Raw genomic sequence first — 19,574 nt, 5'->3', positions numbered from 1 at the left:
TTTGCTTTTCTCATAGTTGCATTTCTGAATTTGACCACAAAATCTGCCCGTGCTGTTTACATGAATGTAGAATTAAATGGAGTTAGTTCAGAAATGCATTTGGCTTGCTGTGTCTGCAGCCCTTGGACCCACTCCCATTAAATGCCTCCTGTGAAGTGCTAAGTGCTTTAAAATCCTACTGGGAATTACAAGCTTGAACTGCCTCTGTGGATGAACAAATAAAAGACCAGAAAGCTGCTTGTTTATTTTGCAATTTAAATGCCTATGAACTGCTTAGAGACAAGTAAAGTGATAAAAATTACACAGTGCTAAACATTACACTGTGCTAAACTTGCTGCAAGTTACTCAAATACCTGAGCATTGCTTGTGATGCTTGCAATATGGAAAACGGGAGAATGCTTGAGGGCAACGGCAGTATCTGTGGCTGTCACCTGCCTGATGTACCATGAAAAATACCGTAAGATTGTGAAAAATAGGTTGGCAATTCAGCTACAATAGACTGTCATTTTGTATTTTTCCCCCGGGTAGAAAAGGGATACTAGGAAGAGGAAGATACAGTTTCTATGGCTGGAATTTATAAGAGAGAAAGTATCCCATACCTATTTCATGTGGAAAAGATTTAGATGCTATCTTTCTTAGGTTTCTTGTTTTGAAAATCCTGGCTCTTATTTCCTTAGTTTTCTTTCCCTTTTTGAATGAGGTTACAAAACCTCAGAGTTCAGCAAAGTCTTGCTCATCAGAAACCAGCAGAGGTACTAAGTCAAGGATCGGTATAATTTGCCAGACACATGTAATCAACAGCCATTTTGGTCTACGTGTGCTTTTGGTTTTCTGTTTGATACCAGTTATTCCAGAGGAGAGGAGGAGAGTCCAGGGTTCAGGACAGCTACGTCGGCCTGGAATAATCCTGATGGAATAGACACATCCTGTGTAAATTTGGCTAAGTCCTGTGGTTTCTCTGTTGATAGTACCTCAGTGGGGCTAGATAAAGTTACAGTACAAAGAAGGCAGATACATACTGAAATTTCGAAATAATGGGCTTCATGGAGATACCCAAGGTAGCAGGATGGGGAAATGTGAAACTATCAGAAAGGAAGGAATCTCTTATAGATACTTGCAAAACAATGGTTTGTTTTGATGTCTTTGTTGCTATGAGAAAAATGTTATTGGAGAAGTTTGTCACACTGTGCCTTGGCTTAAATAGCCAAGGCCAAAATATCTGACTTATGTAGACAGTCAGCTAAGAGATGTAATGGTATTCCTGCTACTAATCTTCTTACACCAGGGTAAGGCAGGAATGTGTATCTTCAGAACTGATATTTGTAATTGATACGGCCCTTGTGCTTACAGAATGGACTCAATGCTCTGCACCTGGCGGCTAAAGAAGGCCACGTGGGACTGGTACAAGAATTATTGGAAAGAGGGTCGGCTGTGGATTCTGCCACTAAGGTAATTCTCGCATGTCTGTAAATTTATTCACAAAAAGAAGTAGTCAACTACATGGGAGAAATTAATAGAAAAAAAAAAAAGTAAGTACAAAATAATAACATAAATACCTCACCGATATTTAAAATGTTATTTCTATTATAGCCTGTGAGTCTATGTTCTTTGCTAAAGCTCATCGGTAGTAAATGAAGCAGGAAAGATGATTATTTGTACAATCTGTTTGCAGGGGAAGAAGCACTAAAAGGTTTTGGCAATGCCAGATTTGTCGTTATTTCCAATGACAGGCCCCTATTATAGAGTGAGTGAATATAGCTCAAAATAGTAGATTTTTTCAAATCTGTGAAAATTGTTAATTGACGGTATCATATCCAGACCCCTTTCACTCAAGGGCAGAACGGAAAAACCACCTGTGTGATAAGTTGTTTTGCCTTCAGCCTTTCCCCAGACAGGCACATGTGTATTTCCAAACCATTCAGTCAGTGTGTTGTCTATGGGTGGTAAATTCCTTGTGGTGGGCCAGATTTGTTGGCTTGAATGATGCAGTGTTTGACTCCTAGTGTCTAGGTTGGCTGGCTGTGCTCAGCCTTTGCATTTAGTTACCATCACCATGCCCCTGTGGTGCTCTCTTATTTTTTATGATTTCTGATGCGCAGGATCTCTATCAAGGTTAACCCTTGGTTGTCAGCTCGGAGAGCTTCTTGTTGAATGTGGGATTTTCATCACTGATGGAAAAACAGAAGTTCCCTCCTCAAAAACATCTTTAAGTCACCCCTCAGTGAAGCTGTTGGTAGAACCACCTGGTTCTAGATAGGACTTTGGGGGTTTGTTCTGATTTTATGAGCCTTGATTCTTTAATACAGCCATTTAAATATTGCTCCCAAGATGAGAGATTGGCCTGATAAAAAATACAAGGGTCTTACAAAAACAGTGGTCTACCACACTGCTGCTGTTTTGTGAGAGATTATTTTATTGTGCAGTGCATCTCTTTAATGGTGTAACACCTTTCAAAAATATGCATTTTAGTTTTATGCCAATTAGAGAAGGGAAAAAAAGGCTGTTTTCTGTTACTTAACAGTCAGATATTCCTTTTGGGAAATCTCATTTTACATGTGATTCACAGCTTGAATTGTCAGGACTTCTAGATTTCAGTGACCTTGTACAGGGCATGTTCTCTGCACCGGACTGAAGTGTGCTGTTAGCCTGTACTAAACTTCACCTAGAAGTTTGTCCCGTGCCCCAATCCAATTCCATAATTTCCCTCAAAAGTTATGTTAGGATGGTAGTGTTACACAACCACTCAAGAAATCACCATGGCTGCAACTACCAGTGCTATCCCCTGTCTTGGGGGGATCCACAATGTTTCTGTGGAACATCATGGAATTGTAAGGTAAAATTGCACTCAAAAAATCAATGTTACAAAGAACTGCTGGTTGAAATTATTCCTGAAGAAGGGTAATATCTTTCGTTTTTCCTCCCCCATAACAGAAAGGGAATACAGCCCTGCACATTGCATCCTTAGCAGGACAAGCTGAAGTTGTCAAAGTTCTGGTTAAGGAAGGAGCCAATATCAATGCACAATCTCAGGTATGATGCTATTTTCCCTTCTCTCTCCTAAAAGTTACTTGGTGAGATTTTATAAGATATATCTGAGATGTTAGGTTTCAAATTCCAAATGTCCAAGCCTTGCAAATCAATCAAAGTGAGGTTTGCACGGCATTCACTGGTAAGTAGAATAAAAGGAAATAAAAAATTGAAGTCATTGTGTGATACAGGACCTTGCGTTGTTGTTGATTGAAATCTTTCATGAATTCCTAGTGTGCTTCAATAAATTGTTTCAGAAATTTTTCAGAATGTAGAAATATCACATCATATGTATGAATTGTGTTTGGTGAGCAGTAACAAAGATGATAATTTCTTAGACTTGATTTATGCAGTTGCTTTCATAGTTATTTGTTGGCTGAAAATTTGCAGATAACTTACTCCGCGTTTCTGAACTCATTCTTTATGTGTTTAGGATTAGGAACAATTTATTAAATAAGTAATTTGATTAATGTTTGTAAATGCCACCTTCACTATGGTGACTGTCTGTAGCTATGAAGAACCAAACAGATGGCATAGATGGGGACTATACATGGTAAAGAAACAGCATCTTTCTAAAGCATCGCAAGCAGTCAGCTTGTGATATTCTGAAAGTAAATCACTGAGCTAACAGTGCTCAAATTGAGTCCTAGTGTGTCATTCAGTGACCACAAATACCATTTTTGCAGTAATGGTGTAAGCTAAGATGATGAGAAAAACAAGTCACGCTTCAGGGGTAGATTAATTTCAAATTATATTATCCTAGCACTTACTGTCTATGGGCAAGATAATGGCCCTTAGCTTAATCTTGCTGGGATAGGTGAGCAGAACAAGAAGCAACTGATCTGATTTAACAGTGCAGCTAGGATCTACCTAGGTTGAAGAGAGTTTCAGGAAGCGTAGCTGGGCCTGTGTGAGACGCTTTTCTCAGTCCTCTTCTGTAGCTCATTCCCCGATCATTAGGAACACAAAGTTTGTAAAAGGTTTTGATTTGTCAGAGTCCATCCTACATCTGGCTAGCTCCACATCTTGCTTGCCCAGACCTGGGAAACTGGGACCTGGAGGGTTTTTTTTTGCTGTTTGATGTTACAAATTTGTGCTGGACAGTGTAAAGTAAGTAGAGAGCAGGAGATGAATGAGTAAGTTTATAAAATGAATAGGTTTATAAAATGAGTAGGTTTGTCTGTACTTTCATTAATTTTTAAGATGAGAGAGAAATTAAAGAGACCTTTAAGCTTCCCGACTCCAAGATTTTAAAAATATTTTTCTTTATTATGCTTTTTGCCCCAAAGCGACTGCTAAAGAGCTCTCTCAGGACAGCTGATGGTCAATTACTCCCCATGCTCTATTTCCATTAACAATGAGAAATGTTGCAATTCCATTGCTTAAAAAATTAGCAAACTCCTTTCGTAATGACTGAACTGGATGATTTGTTCATACATTTATCAGCCTTTTCATGTGTGTAAGAAGATAAAGTAATGTCTCTAATGTTAGGGTTCCAAGCATGGTAAGAAAAAGAATTGTAATACTGATACTTTTGTGAAGCATTATCCCTCAAATAGCCTTCATAAAGGCTTTTTTTTTTTTTTTTATGCTGGACAACTAAATGAAGTTTTCTACATAGTAATAAAAGAATAATCCTTCCAGATTTGGAAACTGTTTTCAGAGGTGTTATTTTAGACAGTATTCTAGTTTTGGACACATTTATTGTTAGCACCGGATGTTCTGTGTGATGTACACAGACCTATTTTACAGGCATTTCCTACTTGAATTAATTGAATTAATCTGATGGAGGACTTTTTTTTTCCCCAGTCCTGCTTACTGTTTGCCTCCAGACAGGATGAATTCAAACTCCTTTAATATACATATCCTGGATTTGTGCCGTATTGTCTTAATTAAACAAGTCCTGTTGACTTGAATAGGAGGGTGAGTCCTTAATGCAGTGTGATCCAGCTAGGGGCGGGGGGGGTGTGTCTATGCGTTGTCTCTTTCTGGACTGCTGTGCTTTTCCAGAAGAGATGGATAAAGCTGCTTCAGGCAGGGGATGTTCAGTGGCTCTTGCTGCTGCTGCTGAGGGGGCATTTCCAGTGGAAGGTGTCCCTTCGTAGGGACCACCCTGTTTCCTGGTCAAAAGCCCTGTCATGAGCACAACAGTCAACGATTGCGCTTGGACAGAAAGGCCGTGACATAGATCTACCTGCTTTTTGGTAAATGTGGAATGCACTTGGGTAATATTTATTGATGGTGTTCGGCACTTTGAATAGTATTTGCGTGTGAGCGTTCACGCACATGTTCCCACGTAGCTAGTAATTTGAGTATGAATGAACATATGTTGCCTGTATGATGGGTGGAAAGGATGGATTTTTTTTTTTAGTCAGGCATCTGAGCAGACTTCCAAGAATTTGGTTCTAACTCTGATTTCCTAGAGGCTTCTCCTGGCAGATTAAATAAAAATTGATTTCTTTATGCCCTATGAATGGAATGAGGGTAACAAATGCTGCCGTTCTGCTCAAGATTGCATTGACGTGCTGACGAATCACATATGCCATAGAAAATAAGTAAGTTAGAAAAAAAAAAACCCAAAAAACGAGAAGAAAACCAGAAACTTCAAAATTAATAAAGAATAGGCATGTGATTTATGATCAAGAAAGATTCAAGCGTATCTAACTACAGCTGGTCAAAAAAGAAAAATATGAAGTTATACAGAAAAAGAAGAGAATGACTGAACAGAATATGCTTGAACACTCAAATACTATTTTTTTTTGTCAGGAAATATATAATTGATGAAAAGGTGGAGAGGAAAAAATCATATCAGGAAAAACCTTAATTGAGAAAGTCAGAAATGAACAAAAATACAATTTAAAGGTAAAATCGAATTAAAAAGTGAGACATTATGTCTGAAATGCTCAGTTTCTCTTTCTTACATTTTCTCTCAATTCCATTTTTAAAAATAGATGCCGTGTTATCCCTTTTCAATCTTTTAGGACCGGTTGTTGGTATTGAGGGTATATTGCATCCTTTCCTTGGAATCTCTGTTATTTCACACTTTATTTTTTCTAGGCCCCTGCTAAATGCCGTTTGTTGATAGTGATTTAACGCGAGTGAAGCTACTCAGGTTGCTCCATAACTTCCTCTTTAAAGAACTTGGTATCTGCCAAGGTCATTCTCGTTTCCAGTGATGACTATTTGCCATAGTGACAGAATTTCTTCACTGATGATAAACTGATAGATAAAAGAGTATTCTCAACTCCAGCTTGTTCAAGTTACTGTTTTTCCTTTCCTTTTCTCCATTAAATTGCATAAAAACACCGGCCTTTATCTAAACGTACCACCAGTGACATCTGAAACACCACACTGGTTTCCCAGTTCCTCGCACAACAAAATAACAGAATTATCTCAGCAAATGCTATTAAAAACGTTCTAACCACTGAGATTACAAACCCCATCTGTGCTATCTGAGACTGTTAAGCATTCAGGGCTTTGATTTTATGGATTTTGGTTTTCTATTAGATTACTTTGCTTTGCCCTTCAGTTTCATGTTGGCCTTCAGAGCTGTTATTTTGTTCATCTTCCTCTTAAAAAGTCTGTTCCTTTTGAGCTAATATGTCATCACTGCTATTTTTAGAAAAGTAATTTCTATTTTGATACAGAGCCTAATTGCACAGTGATTACTAATTGAATGACTCCACTTTCACCTGCATGCATATCATTTGAGAGCTGACATCTTCCTCGAGTATGTTTCAGGCAAATGCTGAAATGAGGGCGCACCCAGAAATGGCCAGCGATCTAGAAGTTGTTGGTCCTTTTTTCGCATACCTCCACCTAGAATTTGACAAGTGTGCAATTGTTTGGCTCAATTAGAATCGCCTTTTGCTACAAGTATTGCTCGAGAAAATATATTTATATAATGAGTATCTATAATATCTTCACTTGGTTGACTCTGCTCGTAGTTCAGTAAGCAGATCTAGCTACGCATCGTCAAGTAAAAAATCAATTTCTGCAATTTCTCTTCTTGATTTGACCATGATTTTTGGTCACGTATAGATCTGACCAAGCTGCACTCGTTGATAATAGAAAATCTTGCCTGGGGACTGGATGGTACAAACCATAATGTAAAGCGGGTACCAGATCTGCTGGGGTTGGTCCAGGCTATTCCTTTGAGCTCTGATTATTACATTCCCTTGCAGAGCAGAACGAGGTGATGGAATGATGCAATCTTTTGCAATATGTATTCACTTGTGTGGGTGATTCTCTAGGTACCTCTGAATTTCGGTGGGGAATTCAGAAAAAGTCCTCAGGGGGCATTGAAATGTTTCATCATGCAGAGCCATGGAAGTGACATTGGCCACTTACCACTCTCTCTCTCTCACCCCCCATGACACACTTGCAGTGAGCCCAGTGGTATACTCCTTTCACAGCTGGATCACTTCTTTACCCCAAACCTATTCTTAGTTGTTGTTTGTGCGTTAGGACAGTGATTATTTTTTGTATTTTCCTCTCAGTGAACCTCAGCTTTTGTGACATACTAGGAATCCTTATGCCAATCCTTGATATTTTTTCCCCAGGTGGAAGAAACATCACCAGATTTAGTTGGTGCAGCCTTTCCCTGTGATAAATTACTGTTTGTCTCTGTTGCTTTCTCTTAAAGTCAGATTGTACCATCTGACTCATGTGTAGGCATCAGAGGTGTCTGGTAACTGGAATGTTGTCCTGCCAAATGTGATGATACCCCGATTGCAGTAATCTTTGTAACTGAGTCTACCTGCAGACTGTTCCCTGTGGCAATGATGCGGAGCTGTTCTGACCATGTGTACCTTACAGAAGGGATCTGTCCTGACCTTCCTCCATTCAAATAAAATTCACTTCTGTTCAGTAACTGTAAGGGAACTGTTGTATCCTGTAGTCATCTAAGAAAGAAATTTTTGCCTTCAATTTTAAAATTTCTGCAACTGATTTGAGAATAGAATGTGTTCCCCATTAGCTGCTAAGGTTGTGCTTTCACCACTGCTTCATTTAGGGGCCCTCACAAAAGGAGGAGCTACCTTTTAATCATCAGATTATTTAAAGTGACCCAGATACAGAAAGCAAGGATTAGATAAATCGGTCCTCCCTCAAGCTGATCTTGTTATTTACAAGCCCTCTGGTTTCCTTTCCTCGATGTCCTGTTCTAAGCTCATTGCAAACACATTAGCCAAGAAGTATTTTTGTTTAAATTTGCCCCCATTGTGGATACCACTCCCTAATTCAACACATAGGAGATGCTGTTGTGACTGCTAGAGTAGTCTTATCTGGACTATTCATCAGGTTGAAGCAATCCTTAGAGTAACACAAAATTTTCAGCCTCAGTAAATGTTCCCAAAAAAGAGCGATAAGAGAGCTCGTTGAATGTCCATATTCAGTGTTACCACAAAAGCAAAGGGAGGATTTAGATGATTCTCGGAGAAGCGATCAGTTCGCCTCTCTCAGGATGCCCTAGGATTTGCTTTACCAGAGATTGCTCTCCCCATGGTCTGTAAAGATAATCTTACCTTCAGAATGGAGCATATTTTGCAGAGTATTTGCTACTCCATTATGACAGAAGGTTTTAATTCCACCAACTGGGCTTTCTGCTTTTATATCAGTATTATTTAAAGAGCCAGATTTTTAGCTGCTGTGTATCAAGAGGGGTCATTTAACTGCAGTTCATCATTACTAATGTAATAAAGGATCAGGCCCATTATCTCTTCACTGGAGGGAAAAAAAAAGGAAGATAAGCATTCTGGAGGATTATATGGATTTTGAGAGATGTAAACAAAAGTAATACATTAAGAACAATAAAAGAACAGATAAATTTATGCATTCTGCCTTAAACTAGTCCAAGTTTCAGCTGCCTGTCTCTTACAGTGATTATCACTTAATGATAAACAACACTTGTTCCGGATCTTAAGTATGATTTCAGGCAACAGTGGAAGGGGAGTTGAGCAGGATGCCTGTGCATGCGAGACTGCAGCGGTGCTTACAGATTGACACAGAATTACAGGATAACAGAGTGTGACCATAAGATAATGATTGTTAATATCGGTGCGTTCATGCGGGACTTTCCCATTTCCCCAGATAACTCATACAGTTAAAAGAAAAATAACTCTGTGAGGATGCCCAGCTTATGGTGTCACCTGCAGAAGCAGCAGCATGGTGATCTGGAGATACGGGACTGGTTGGCTTTCTCTCAAAGGCTGCTGCGAGGATCAGGAGCTTTTAAAGATCAATGGAGGGTACTGAGCCAGTTTGATGGCTGTCTCTGGGGTCCCAGCTGCAGCCATAAAATAACTGAATGTGTCGGGAACTCCACCAACAGAGACTGAAATATTTACAACGTACATCTTAGTCTATTTTGTTAACTTACTGTCTCTATTAAAGCGCTATAAAGGGACGAATGGTCCAGGTTGAAAGATACAGGTTTTTTTTTTTTTTGGCTAATAATGTGATAAACGGCCTTTAATATTTATTCTTAAATTGCATATACTTTAGAGCCTGCAGTAAACCAACATACCAGCTGGAAGGGTAAGAGCTCACCAGATCAACATGCCACATTTCACCCCTACTGTAATGGCACAATGGGCAACGTTAGAACCAGGCAGTGGAAATGTTATCCACATATATTATGAGACCATAGATATAACTGAGTCACAACCAAATAAATACAAACATGTTATTTATAATTTTAGTGCAATATTGTCTTCCTTCCAGCCCTCAACCATATACCTAAAATAAGCTGTTTCCAGAACTGCTTTTCCTTTACCATGTTTGGAAGGCAAACCCCAAATGCTGTTTTGGATGACTGCCCAGAATTCAAAGCAAGAGTCTGCCCCAGCTAAGCTTTTGGGCCCTAACCCATGCCCAGCATCAAGGTTATGGTTTTATGTGCATGACTAATCTATTCTCTTCCCATTATTCTCCATCAACTCTGTTTCTATTACAGGTTCCCTCTTTGTAAAAATGACATTTCCAAGGTACAGAACATCTTGATTTCTGCCTGGCTGTCTTTCAGGCTCTGTTTTTGCTTTGCTGTTCTTGCAGAGAAAATCGTGATATTTGAATCTGCTAAAATAGAATGTTTGTGCTCTTTAAATTTGACATCTGAGCTAGGAAGGGGCTTACAGTAAAACACCCTTCCCAAGAGGGTTCTTGTAACGGTGAGGCCACAGGTGTCATATACGTAGTGCTACAGTTGGAGTTCTGTGGCGTCTCTCCTGAATGACCTTACCAAGTTCATCACAAACCCAGACAACGTCATTTATCCATAGGCTTTATAATTGTTGCAGTGGTGTAAGTATAGAGTGGAAAACACTATATTACTAGGGAATTAGGGAGACAGCTGAAGGGGTGGGTGGTACTACTTTCAGTGTAGGCTTCTATGTCACTAGATTTTTAAAATTTATTTGTTACAAATCAGTTTTGTGATCTGTCATCTCAAACAAGTAAACACTCTTTCATTTTTTTGTTTGTTTAACTGTTTGGCCCAATAAACTAGAATCACCAGCCTCCCTAAATCCAGTAATTTTACTAGCACTTTCCAGTGCTAGTAAAGGAAATGATATCTCAGAAAAATGAATGTATACTAATGTGCTGCTCATTTTGAAACATGGAGGAAAGAATCTGGGCAAAAAACATCAGGTGCTTTCATCAATACTTGAAATCCACAGTATTTAATTTAGCTGGTTGTTGATGGATGCAAAAGATAGTTTTACTCAATCTCTTTCTTATAATGTGGACAAAACAAAAGTCCCCTCCATGAAGGTGCTGTCAGCATCACAACAGTGCAGTCAGAGGTACAGGAGGGCAAGGGGGGAACTGAGTGTGCTTTCTTCCTCAGTTTCTCAAAGCTGAGCCAGATGTGAGGCTGGAGCAAAACACTTCTCTTGGAAAAAGGAAAGAATCTTGAATTGAGTTATGTTTCTCAAAGGCATAATCTAGTTTTTGGACTGGTGTTGGTTCAGTGCATCTCCTTGGGGTTGAGGTAGAATCAAACTCACTGCTAGGGTCCCAAGGAGAACATCTAGATGAATATTGGACTGTCTTCTGAGTATTGCAATGGTATGTTTTACACAAATAGGTCTTCTTACGACAAAGATAAATCAAGCAGTATGCAGGTAGTGCGTGTCACACCTCAGCAGCATTGGTCTGAATGCTTGGTAGGCCCTACAGGCTTTTGCTGGAGAAAAGGGCAGTAGTTTTCCAGGAGTTTTAGTTTTCAACTTGTGAAAGCCTGCTAAAATACATCAGTTTAAATACTGTTGTTCACTAAAAAAACAGAAAAAAAAAATCTGAATTTTTTATATGTTTATCGTATGATACAGTTAATCAATAGTTAGAGTTCCAGTTCTGATAGTAAACATGTTGTTTCTAATCCTCTTTAGTCACAGGTGTTATAAGGGATAGTTTCCTTCCATCCACCTTCGCATTCTCAATTTCATGCTGCTTAAGCTGTCAGTTGAGCAAGATGGGCTCCTGGTGTGAAAGTTCTCAGTCTTTCTTTAGTAGCCCACTTGACTGTATGGCAAAATGAGACTCCTTAGGCACCTTAAATTTGGCAACTTAAATTAAATACTGTGGATTTCCCTTTAGCATATCTTCACAAATTTGATAATTACATATTTGCTTGAATATAAATACAGCTGTAGTAGTCCAAATATGAGATTTTTTTCCTTGAAAAAGAGTATGGATTGTATGTTTGGTTTATGGAAAATGTATTTTAATGGAAAAGAAAAAGGAATGTGAATTCTTGGTAAAGTTACTGCAATATAAATCTTCCAGATTTTGATGTAAGCTAACAAAAAAAAAAAAAAAAAAAAGAGCCTTTTAAAAGTTAAAGTAGGTACCTTGATCTATCCTTAATTCACCCTTTTGGGCAGAGAATCTCTCCTGATAAGATACAATCCTCTTATGAAGAGTTTATTTTTAGACTGGCTGAAAATAATGCTCTGAGCATAATGCGCAACAAAGTTCCCAGAATTGTGATGTTGTTGATTTTAGCACGATGTGCACTCTTAATTCAGCTTGCACTGTTGTATTTATTTGTAGCTGTCGTATTTCATTGATTAAAATTAATTAGTTTCTTGGATTGTTAGAGGATTTTTCACTGAATCACAGAATGGCTGAGGTTGGAAGGCACATCTGGGGCCATCTTGCCCAACCCCCTGCTCAAGCAGGGTCACTCGAAGCAGGCTGCCTGGGACCATGTCCAGCTGGCTGTTGAACACCTCCAAGGATGGAGACTCCACCACCTCCTTGGGCAACCTGTGCCACTGCTCAGTCACCTCACAGTAAAAAATCATTTTATGCTGTTGGGAGGGACCCTGCTGTGGTTGGGTTTGTGCCCATGGCCTCTGGTCCTTTTCCTTCCCTGCATAACGTTCTCTTATTCGAGAGAGAATAGGCTTTGTTGGAGTGGTTATTTCCTCCCCTGTGGAGATTACTGGAGACTGAGATAAACGGGAACAGTGAGTGAAGGTGGGGTTACCTTCTTTTAATTGTTAAGGTGAGATGTAGATGTCACTGGTTTAGGCTAATATCTGTGGAAAAAATGAGGAAAACCAGGGACATGAATTGTATGTCATTGAATAAGGATTTAAATCAGGAACTTACCATTCTTGTTGAATTTGGGTAATACTCTGAAGAGTAGAAAGAATCCTGAAATGGCTATTGAACTTAAAGACCCCAAAAATGATCATGATACTTACTGTGTAAAATTATATATTAACACATGACCATAAACCAGAAGATTTTATAATCTGTGTGAGCGGTTTCATGAGTAATCTAAGCTTGTTTCACCCTTGTCTCATCCTTTGTGCCAATAGCTGTTCCTTTTTGGGGCTGACTTAAATTCTACCAAGAGCAGAAAGAGAAGGAGGCACGGGAGGGAGACAGAGCAATTTCATAAAGGCTTCCCTTTGGTTAAGTGCAGCGTCCTATGAAGGAAACTATAGAGTGACTCAAAGGAAAACAGCTTTTATAGGGGCAGTCTTTTGTGCTCAGAATCTTCTCTAAATGTTGCTTGAGAAGTGCAGTTGCAGAACTGTGGTAAAGGTTGCAGAAAAAGCCTTAACTCATTAGGGTTTTATTTGTGACCTTGAGAAAATAGGTTTTTTTGTTTCCTTGATACAAAACAAAACTGGGGGGAGAAGGCCACTGCAGCGCCAGATCAAAAACCCATGGAAAGGCTGAGGAGGCAACTGATCTGGGTCGAGCAATCTGCTGATTGTGTTGACCTTCTGACCGGTAATTACATCTTGAAGAGTAAGTAGGAATGAGTATTTGCTGTATGTAAACAATTGCAGTAGATGTCAGTTGTCTCATCTTCCCTGGTAATCTCGGTGATCATCTAATACAGTCTTAAACAGTTTGTGGAGGACTTTAAAATACAATAGGTGTGCTCATCTGGGTTTACATTAGCATTTAATCACAGGATATGTTGCTAATGCTCAGGTGTCATCAAAAAAGAAGCAAACTGTAGGAAGAGATAATATATCTGTTTTCTCTCTCTTCCTTATCAGTATGAATATAGAGATATAGATACGGATATATGATATATCGATACTCCAGATGTATACACACTAAAGGCCACATCTTCATGGACAAGCATGAGTACTAGTGATTCAAGCACACTGGCTACTCATGAGAGTTTAGAAGATGTGTGCTTCTGATTACTCGGTACTGCATGCAAAAGAGTATGGTTCCTTGAAAGGCTGCCATAAAATAAAGCTCAACCAAGCTATGTAACTGTTTGTATGATTTTCTAAATGCTCTAATAATCCCTCTGCTTCTTCAAACTGTGTCTTCATTAGGGCTTGGGCAAAATTTAATGATACAATTTCTGAGTCATATATAGACTTGCCAATTTGCATTAATAGCTTGAAGAATCATTGAGAGCTACTCATTTTCTCAAATTAGCAAGTAAATCAGTGAATATAGTAGAAAGAATGGAGTATGAAATGTACTCTGTTTGTTTAGCATTAATTTCTGAGGATAACTTTATACGATAGCAGTAAACATGTTGTAGTATACATTTGTAAGGAGAATGAAATCTGAGTACTCTGTCCTCACTACAAATTCTCTGATGAAATCATTGTTTGAAAATGAATATTATATATCAGTACAAAATTAATTTCTATTTTTCAGATGATGCACAAAATCTAAACATACAGATGTAACATAATTACGCAGCTGGGCTTTCAGAAGAAGCAAAACAAAGTGCATTTCTCCTTTTCCAGGTCACATTTATATTCCATAGTCAGTATTTTTACTTTAATTCTGGGCTGTGTTTCTACAATATGGGATCATAAGCTGAAGGAAAGTTTATTGAAACAAAGATTCCCCACCACTGGCCCAGTAAACCCTCTGTATCCTATTCCACATGCTAAAACAAAGAGAGGAGAGGTTCGTCTCCTTTGCAATATGTCCATGGAGAATCATTAACCAGAATGTCATGGGTTCACTAGAAGACACTTTGGGGTAGCGCAACAAAAGTTTAGGGAAAACATGTTTTCTTCAGTTTGCAGAGATCTGGGATCTTGAGCTTTGAAATACCTCTAGGAGCAGAACAGAGAAACCAAGTATTGGTGTGTAGCTCTTTGAAGCTAAAAGATGAGAAACTGGGAAGGGGGTTTTATATTAAGAGAAGTAAAGGAAACGAAGGGAGGGGTGTGCTTTGTTGTGGGCATTTCCATTTAACTGCAGAACTGACTGAGAGAGACAGAAACTTGCTGTATTAGGACACAGACACACAGGTAGAAACTATGCAAGATAGGAGGAGGCATGGAAGTCCTGGGGTCCAGTGGACAAGCGAGAAGGGAAGAGCTCCAGCTGGGCTAGCAGGTAATCCCACTGGGTAGGTCTCTGCCAAGGAGAGCAGTAATACTGGGAATCCTAAAATAGAAGTTTTCTGGCCAAGAGGCAGAAGCGTTGAGGTCAGGAACACTGCAGTTAGAAGCTCTGAAACTAGTTCTTCACTGAGAAAGCAGACTTCACCCTGCCAGCAGAAAAAAATGAGGCTTGACCTCGCCAGGGGGAGAAATTCAGGAGAAGCTTTTTCAGCTTGTCTGGTATAGGCAGTTTTGCACATAGACCTTGGCATGCTGATGCTATTTCCAAAATAAGCCAGATTTTAAGAAAATATATAGATAGTTTCACACTATAAAGCTTGAAGGAAAAAAAAAAAGTTATTATTTTATGTGCAAGAATTTCCTTACCCCCAGTTGCTGTATTTTCAGATATGAGCAGGGCACGTGAGGAGGATTTCCTTGATATAATGGGCACTCTTCTGGATTTCTGGGTGGAAAAGCATTTAGTACTTCTTGGTACTAAATGGTCACGAAGTCCTATATGTATTGTTTGTAGTCTCCTAATCCAGGATTTATTGTCCTGATCAAGTTCCAGAACTAGTGACTTGAGTTGATTTAAAAAAATAAGATTTTTTCAAAGCTTTTAAGCAAATTGATTTACTCTGGCTTGAAATTTCTCATATTCCCCAAGTTTTTGTTAGTCTGTGTGATCCTTGTATTCATCTATATAATATTCAGTGCTAGAAGGATTTTACAAGTGGTACATATTGCCATTAAAAACCTGCTACATTAGGCTTTAATATTAAAATACTGATGATGCAGGTGGAAAATTACTATTAGTTATACCTAATAGGTTGCCATTTTGTTTCTTTCCGGAGTGGGAAGGAAAACCAAAACAGTGAGCCAACCCAGTTACCTGCAGTTTTTGCTGTGCTATTCTGTACAAGTGCAAGGGAAAAGAAACCAATCTGTTCATAATTCCCCCTGCCAGCTCCATCCCTCTGCCTGGCAACCTCCTGCACTTCTGTGCCTTCCTAATTACACAGCGTTCTTTCCTTTTACTCTGCAGCAGGATCTCTTATCTGCCCCTGTTAAAAGGTTGTCTGAGGAGCAGCCAGGAGGCCAGCACACCCCTGGACTCACCGGTCCACCAGCCCCAGGGTGGACGTGGAGGAGGCTGGCTTGTTTGCATGATTTGGGCTGCCAGTTTGCTGCCTGGTTCTAGCAGCGATCCGGGAGGAGGGAAGCTGCCTGGCAAAATGCAAAGCAGACTGACCTTACTGTTAAGAGGCTTTTCTTGATGTCCAACCTGGATTTTCTCTCCAGCAACCTTAGTAAATGATGTACTTTTCTATTTGGTTTGGTCATCATGAATATGCAGAACAGACCTTTACCCTCCTCTTTAAAAGACTGTTATCTTGTTTTTCTTCAGTTTTCCCTTTCCCGACAGAACACCACCAATTACTAGTATTTTCTCAAAGAAATATAGCTTCCCCAGGGAGATATATTTTTACACCAGTGCAACAATTGCCTTTATTACAGCAGAATGAGCTCATTGACCAGTGGCCCTCTGGTAGACCACTGTGACCTTCAGGTCCTTTTCGGCAGAATTCTTCTCTAGAGCGTCTTTCCCCATTTGGATAGTTTGTTTTTCCTGCAACAGTGGAGAAACTTGTATTTGTCGTTATTAAATTACATTTCCAGCTTTTTTCTCCAGGGTAACAGGAACCTTTCAGATTGTGATCCTGTTGTGTGGTGTACTTGCACACCATCTTGTTCATGCTGTCTGTAACTGTAATAAGAGCACTCTATTCCATCCTTCAAGTCATTACTGAGAATATTGGATAATACCTGCCAAAGGCAGAGCCCTGTGCAAAGCCACTCAAAATACATCTGACAGTTTTGGCATTGACCTGCTGTTAACTATTCTGTGAGTGCCATTCTTTAATTGTATGACCGAAGATTGTTGATGGAAGTGCCAGAATATTATGCAAAGCGGTATTAAAAGACTTGCTACAACATATATGACATAAATCATATGACATACACAACATGAAAGACATTTATTGCCTGGGCAATCTTCTACATTTGTAAATGCAGAATGGGGTTGTAAAGACGTCGGTTCTACAATCAGCTGTATTATCTAGTGACTGAAAAATGAGATTTCATTTCATTAGGAAATTACTGGAATGTTTCCACAGCAAGTGTGCTAGAAGGAATAACGTTGGCTTCTCTGAAACAAGGTTCTTTCTTTTCACAGTATTTGCTTTAATTCTGATGGCTTTTGTAAATGCACAAGCTTATCGTTTGTTGTGACAGCATGCAAGATAAAAAAAAAAAAAATTGCATGTTTGCAGTCTGGTTTATAGTTCATGTTCTTGCTAAAAGTGCCATTCCAAGACAGAAGAATGTTTTTGGAAGTATAGGTGATTATGTCCTCTTATGTTATGTGGTACTCTACAGAATATTAAAGAATTTTCTAGGCCTTTTTGACAATCTTAAAATCTCTCAGAAGAAAGTTATTAATCAGGTAGATAGATCACTTCCATGCCTTTCTTTCATTAGGATTTTGTAGCTAAATAATTAAAATTGTTTGCATTAAAGCATTTTAATGGGAAGAAGGGACTTATTGCCTGCAGTTTGATTGACTTAGAAGATTTTTTAAAAATCACTGTGTCACGTGGAGCAGATTCTTTTAAGGACTCTAGGACGTTTTAATGACTGTTTATAATTAAATGAGCTTACTGTGTGGTCAGAAATGCAGTTGTTACTTCGCAAGGTTGAGTTCCTTTGTGTTTGATGATTTGCAATGTTTTATATATTACAAAATTTTATGTAGTATGTCAAGCCTTCGCCGTCTCTACTCAGCTTGTCATGAAGCATGGACTTTATGGTCTCCCGGGAATGATGTCTTTGGTTAAGTTAATGTAATAAATGCAGGAAACTCTTGTTTTCCTGTCAGCTTTCATAAAACTTTATTGCCAGTTCTACAGTCCCTGAGCATTCTCACCAAGGAATAGCTGTATTAATAATTAGTCTATTGCTTCCCTAAAATATGTGTCAAAAGAAAGTGAGTGTGAAAGCATGTTAGAGTTTTGTGGGTTTAAATAGCATTAAACATTGCCATATTAAGTTAAAAAATATGAAGTTGTTCTACTTACATACTTAAAATATTTCACTTAAAAAAGCACAGTTGCATTAGGGGGTTCATTATTGTTGGTGTATTCAGTTTCCTCATTAGAATATTTTCTCGTGTGTTCTTCCTAGAATGGCTTTACTCCTTTATATATGGCAGCTCAAGAGAACCACATTGAAGTGGTGAAATATCTCCTGGAGAATGGAGCTAACCAAAGCACAGCTACTGAGGTGACGTATATTATTCTTTTTTTACACACACTCTTGTTTTCCTGTGCCTTTATATTCAGATCGCTTAAAGTCAGAAGGCTTTTCAAATGGAGTATTTTTAGAACTTTCACACTTTCATTTCAATGAGTTGTATTTATGAATCTTACCCTTTTTTTCTACGCATGTGGAAGGCAAGGGTGGACTGTTCTGGAAGTGGTGAAAAGGGGTGAAATCCAGTCTGATTCATTTGACAGAAAAATTTCTGCTGACTTTAGTAAGCCTGGGATTTTTACCTTCAATTTCTGCCCATTTCTTCTATCAGCTTCCTGGAGAATTTTCTGAAAAATGACTGAGGCTTTGAAAAGAGGTACCTAGGGTTATAGAAATTACAGGAGGCCAAGGTGGTACTGTCAGGGGAATGGAGTGAATAGAAGATTGATCATAGGCTAAGTGGAGAGGTACAACATTTCGTTTGAACAGATTTACGTTTCCGACAAAGTCCGTGAAAACTCAAGCATCTAGGAGTGCCATCACCTAAGCAACAGGGCTGTCTTTGTGCTGCTTTTTCATTTTCACTGTAAGATCGGGACAAAATCGGTGAATACAATATTACAGCATGTATCTCCCACTCTTGGCTGTATAAGGGCTCTTCTGGGGAAGATAGTTTGGAGGCTTGCTTCAGCTTCTTCCTCAGCCAGCTGAAAAGCGTGTGGAACATAACATGAATACCACAATTAGGGCTATGAGGACTGTGGTATAGAAACAATTAATATCAACAGTTAGTTGTTGAAAAGCTTCCTTTTAGATCAGGTCTTGAGACTTTAGATGAGTTCAGAATATTTTCTGCGCAGAGAGAGTGAGAAACAGGCATGTGGATGCACCGAAGTGATGAGTGGAGTAGGCTCTCTGCAGTGCTGGGTTCACAGAACCACTCAGGTAGAACCGGGCCTCAGGAGGTCACTTACTCCAACCTCCTGCTCCTGTTCCCCTAAGTGAGGAGTGATGGCAGCTGGACCTCCTTGACCAGCTAAGTTACTCTGATTCTGAGGCTAGTCTGTGACTTTCTGTAACCTATGAATATTCATTATTGTCTGTGATTAGTGTAAATTGGAAATCAAATGACTAACAGGGACCACATCAATGAGCTCAGCAGGCAGTTTTCTCCTCGGACACTTTATTTCTACTGCTGGACCGCGTGGATGTAACTATGCAGAAGGATGGTATTAATTGCTGGGTTCTGTATTTAACTGCAGTGCTGTTAGCCTGCAGTAAGTTCAGTGCAAGCAGGGCAGACACCAAAGTAAGAGAGACGAGACCCCATCTCAAGAGAAACTGAATCATAAGAACTTACTTCTGCAAATGAGAGGATTTGAGGGCAGTGGGGAA

General features: G+C 39.1%; 1 protein-coding gene across 1 annotated transcript in view; it reads left to right on the top strand.

Annotated features, from left to right (window-relative positions):
* Positions 1 to 19,574, top strand: part of ANK2 (ankyrin 2) — a 159,998-nt gene that overhangs the window by 25,281 nt on the left and 115,143 nt on the right. Inside the window, exons 3-5 of the mRNA XM_086464118.1 lie at positions 1,351 to 1,449; positions 2,932 to 3,030; positions 18,111 to 18,209. Of these exons, the coding sequence (XP_086320244.1) occupies positions 1,351 to 1,449; positions 2,932 to 3,030; positions 18,111 to 18,209 (297 nt within the window). The remainder of the gene's footprint in view (positions 1 to 1,350; positions 1,450 to 2,931; positions 3,031 to 18,110; positions 18,210 to 19,574) is intronic.

This window comes from Leptosomus discolor, chromosome 4, assembly GCF_034619465.1.
Source record: "Leptosomus discolor isolate bLepDis1 chromosome 4, bLepDis1.hap2, whole genome shotgun sequence".
NCBI lineage: Eukaryota > Metazoa > Chordata > Aves > Leptosomiformes > Leptosomidae > Leptosomus > Leptosomus discolor.
This window is presented reverse-complemented; position numbering and strand designations above follow the sequence as displayed.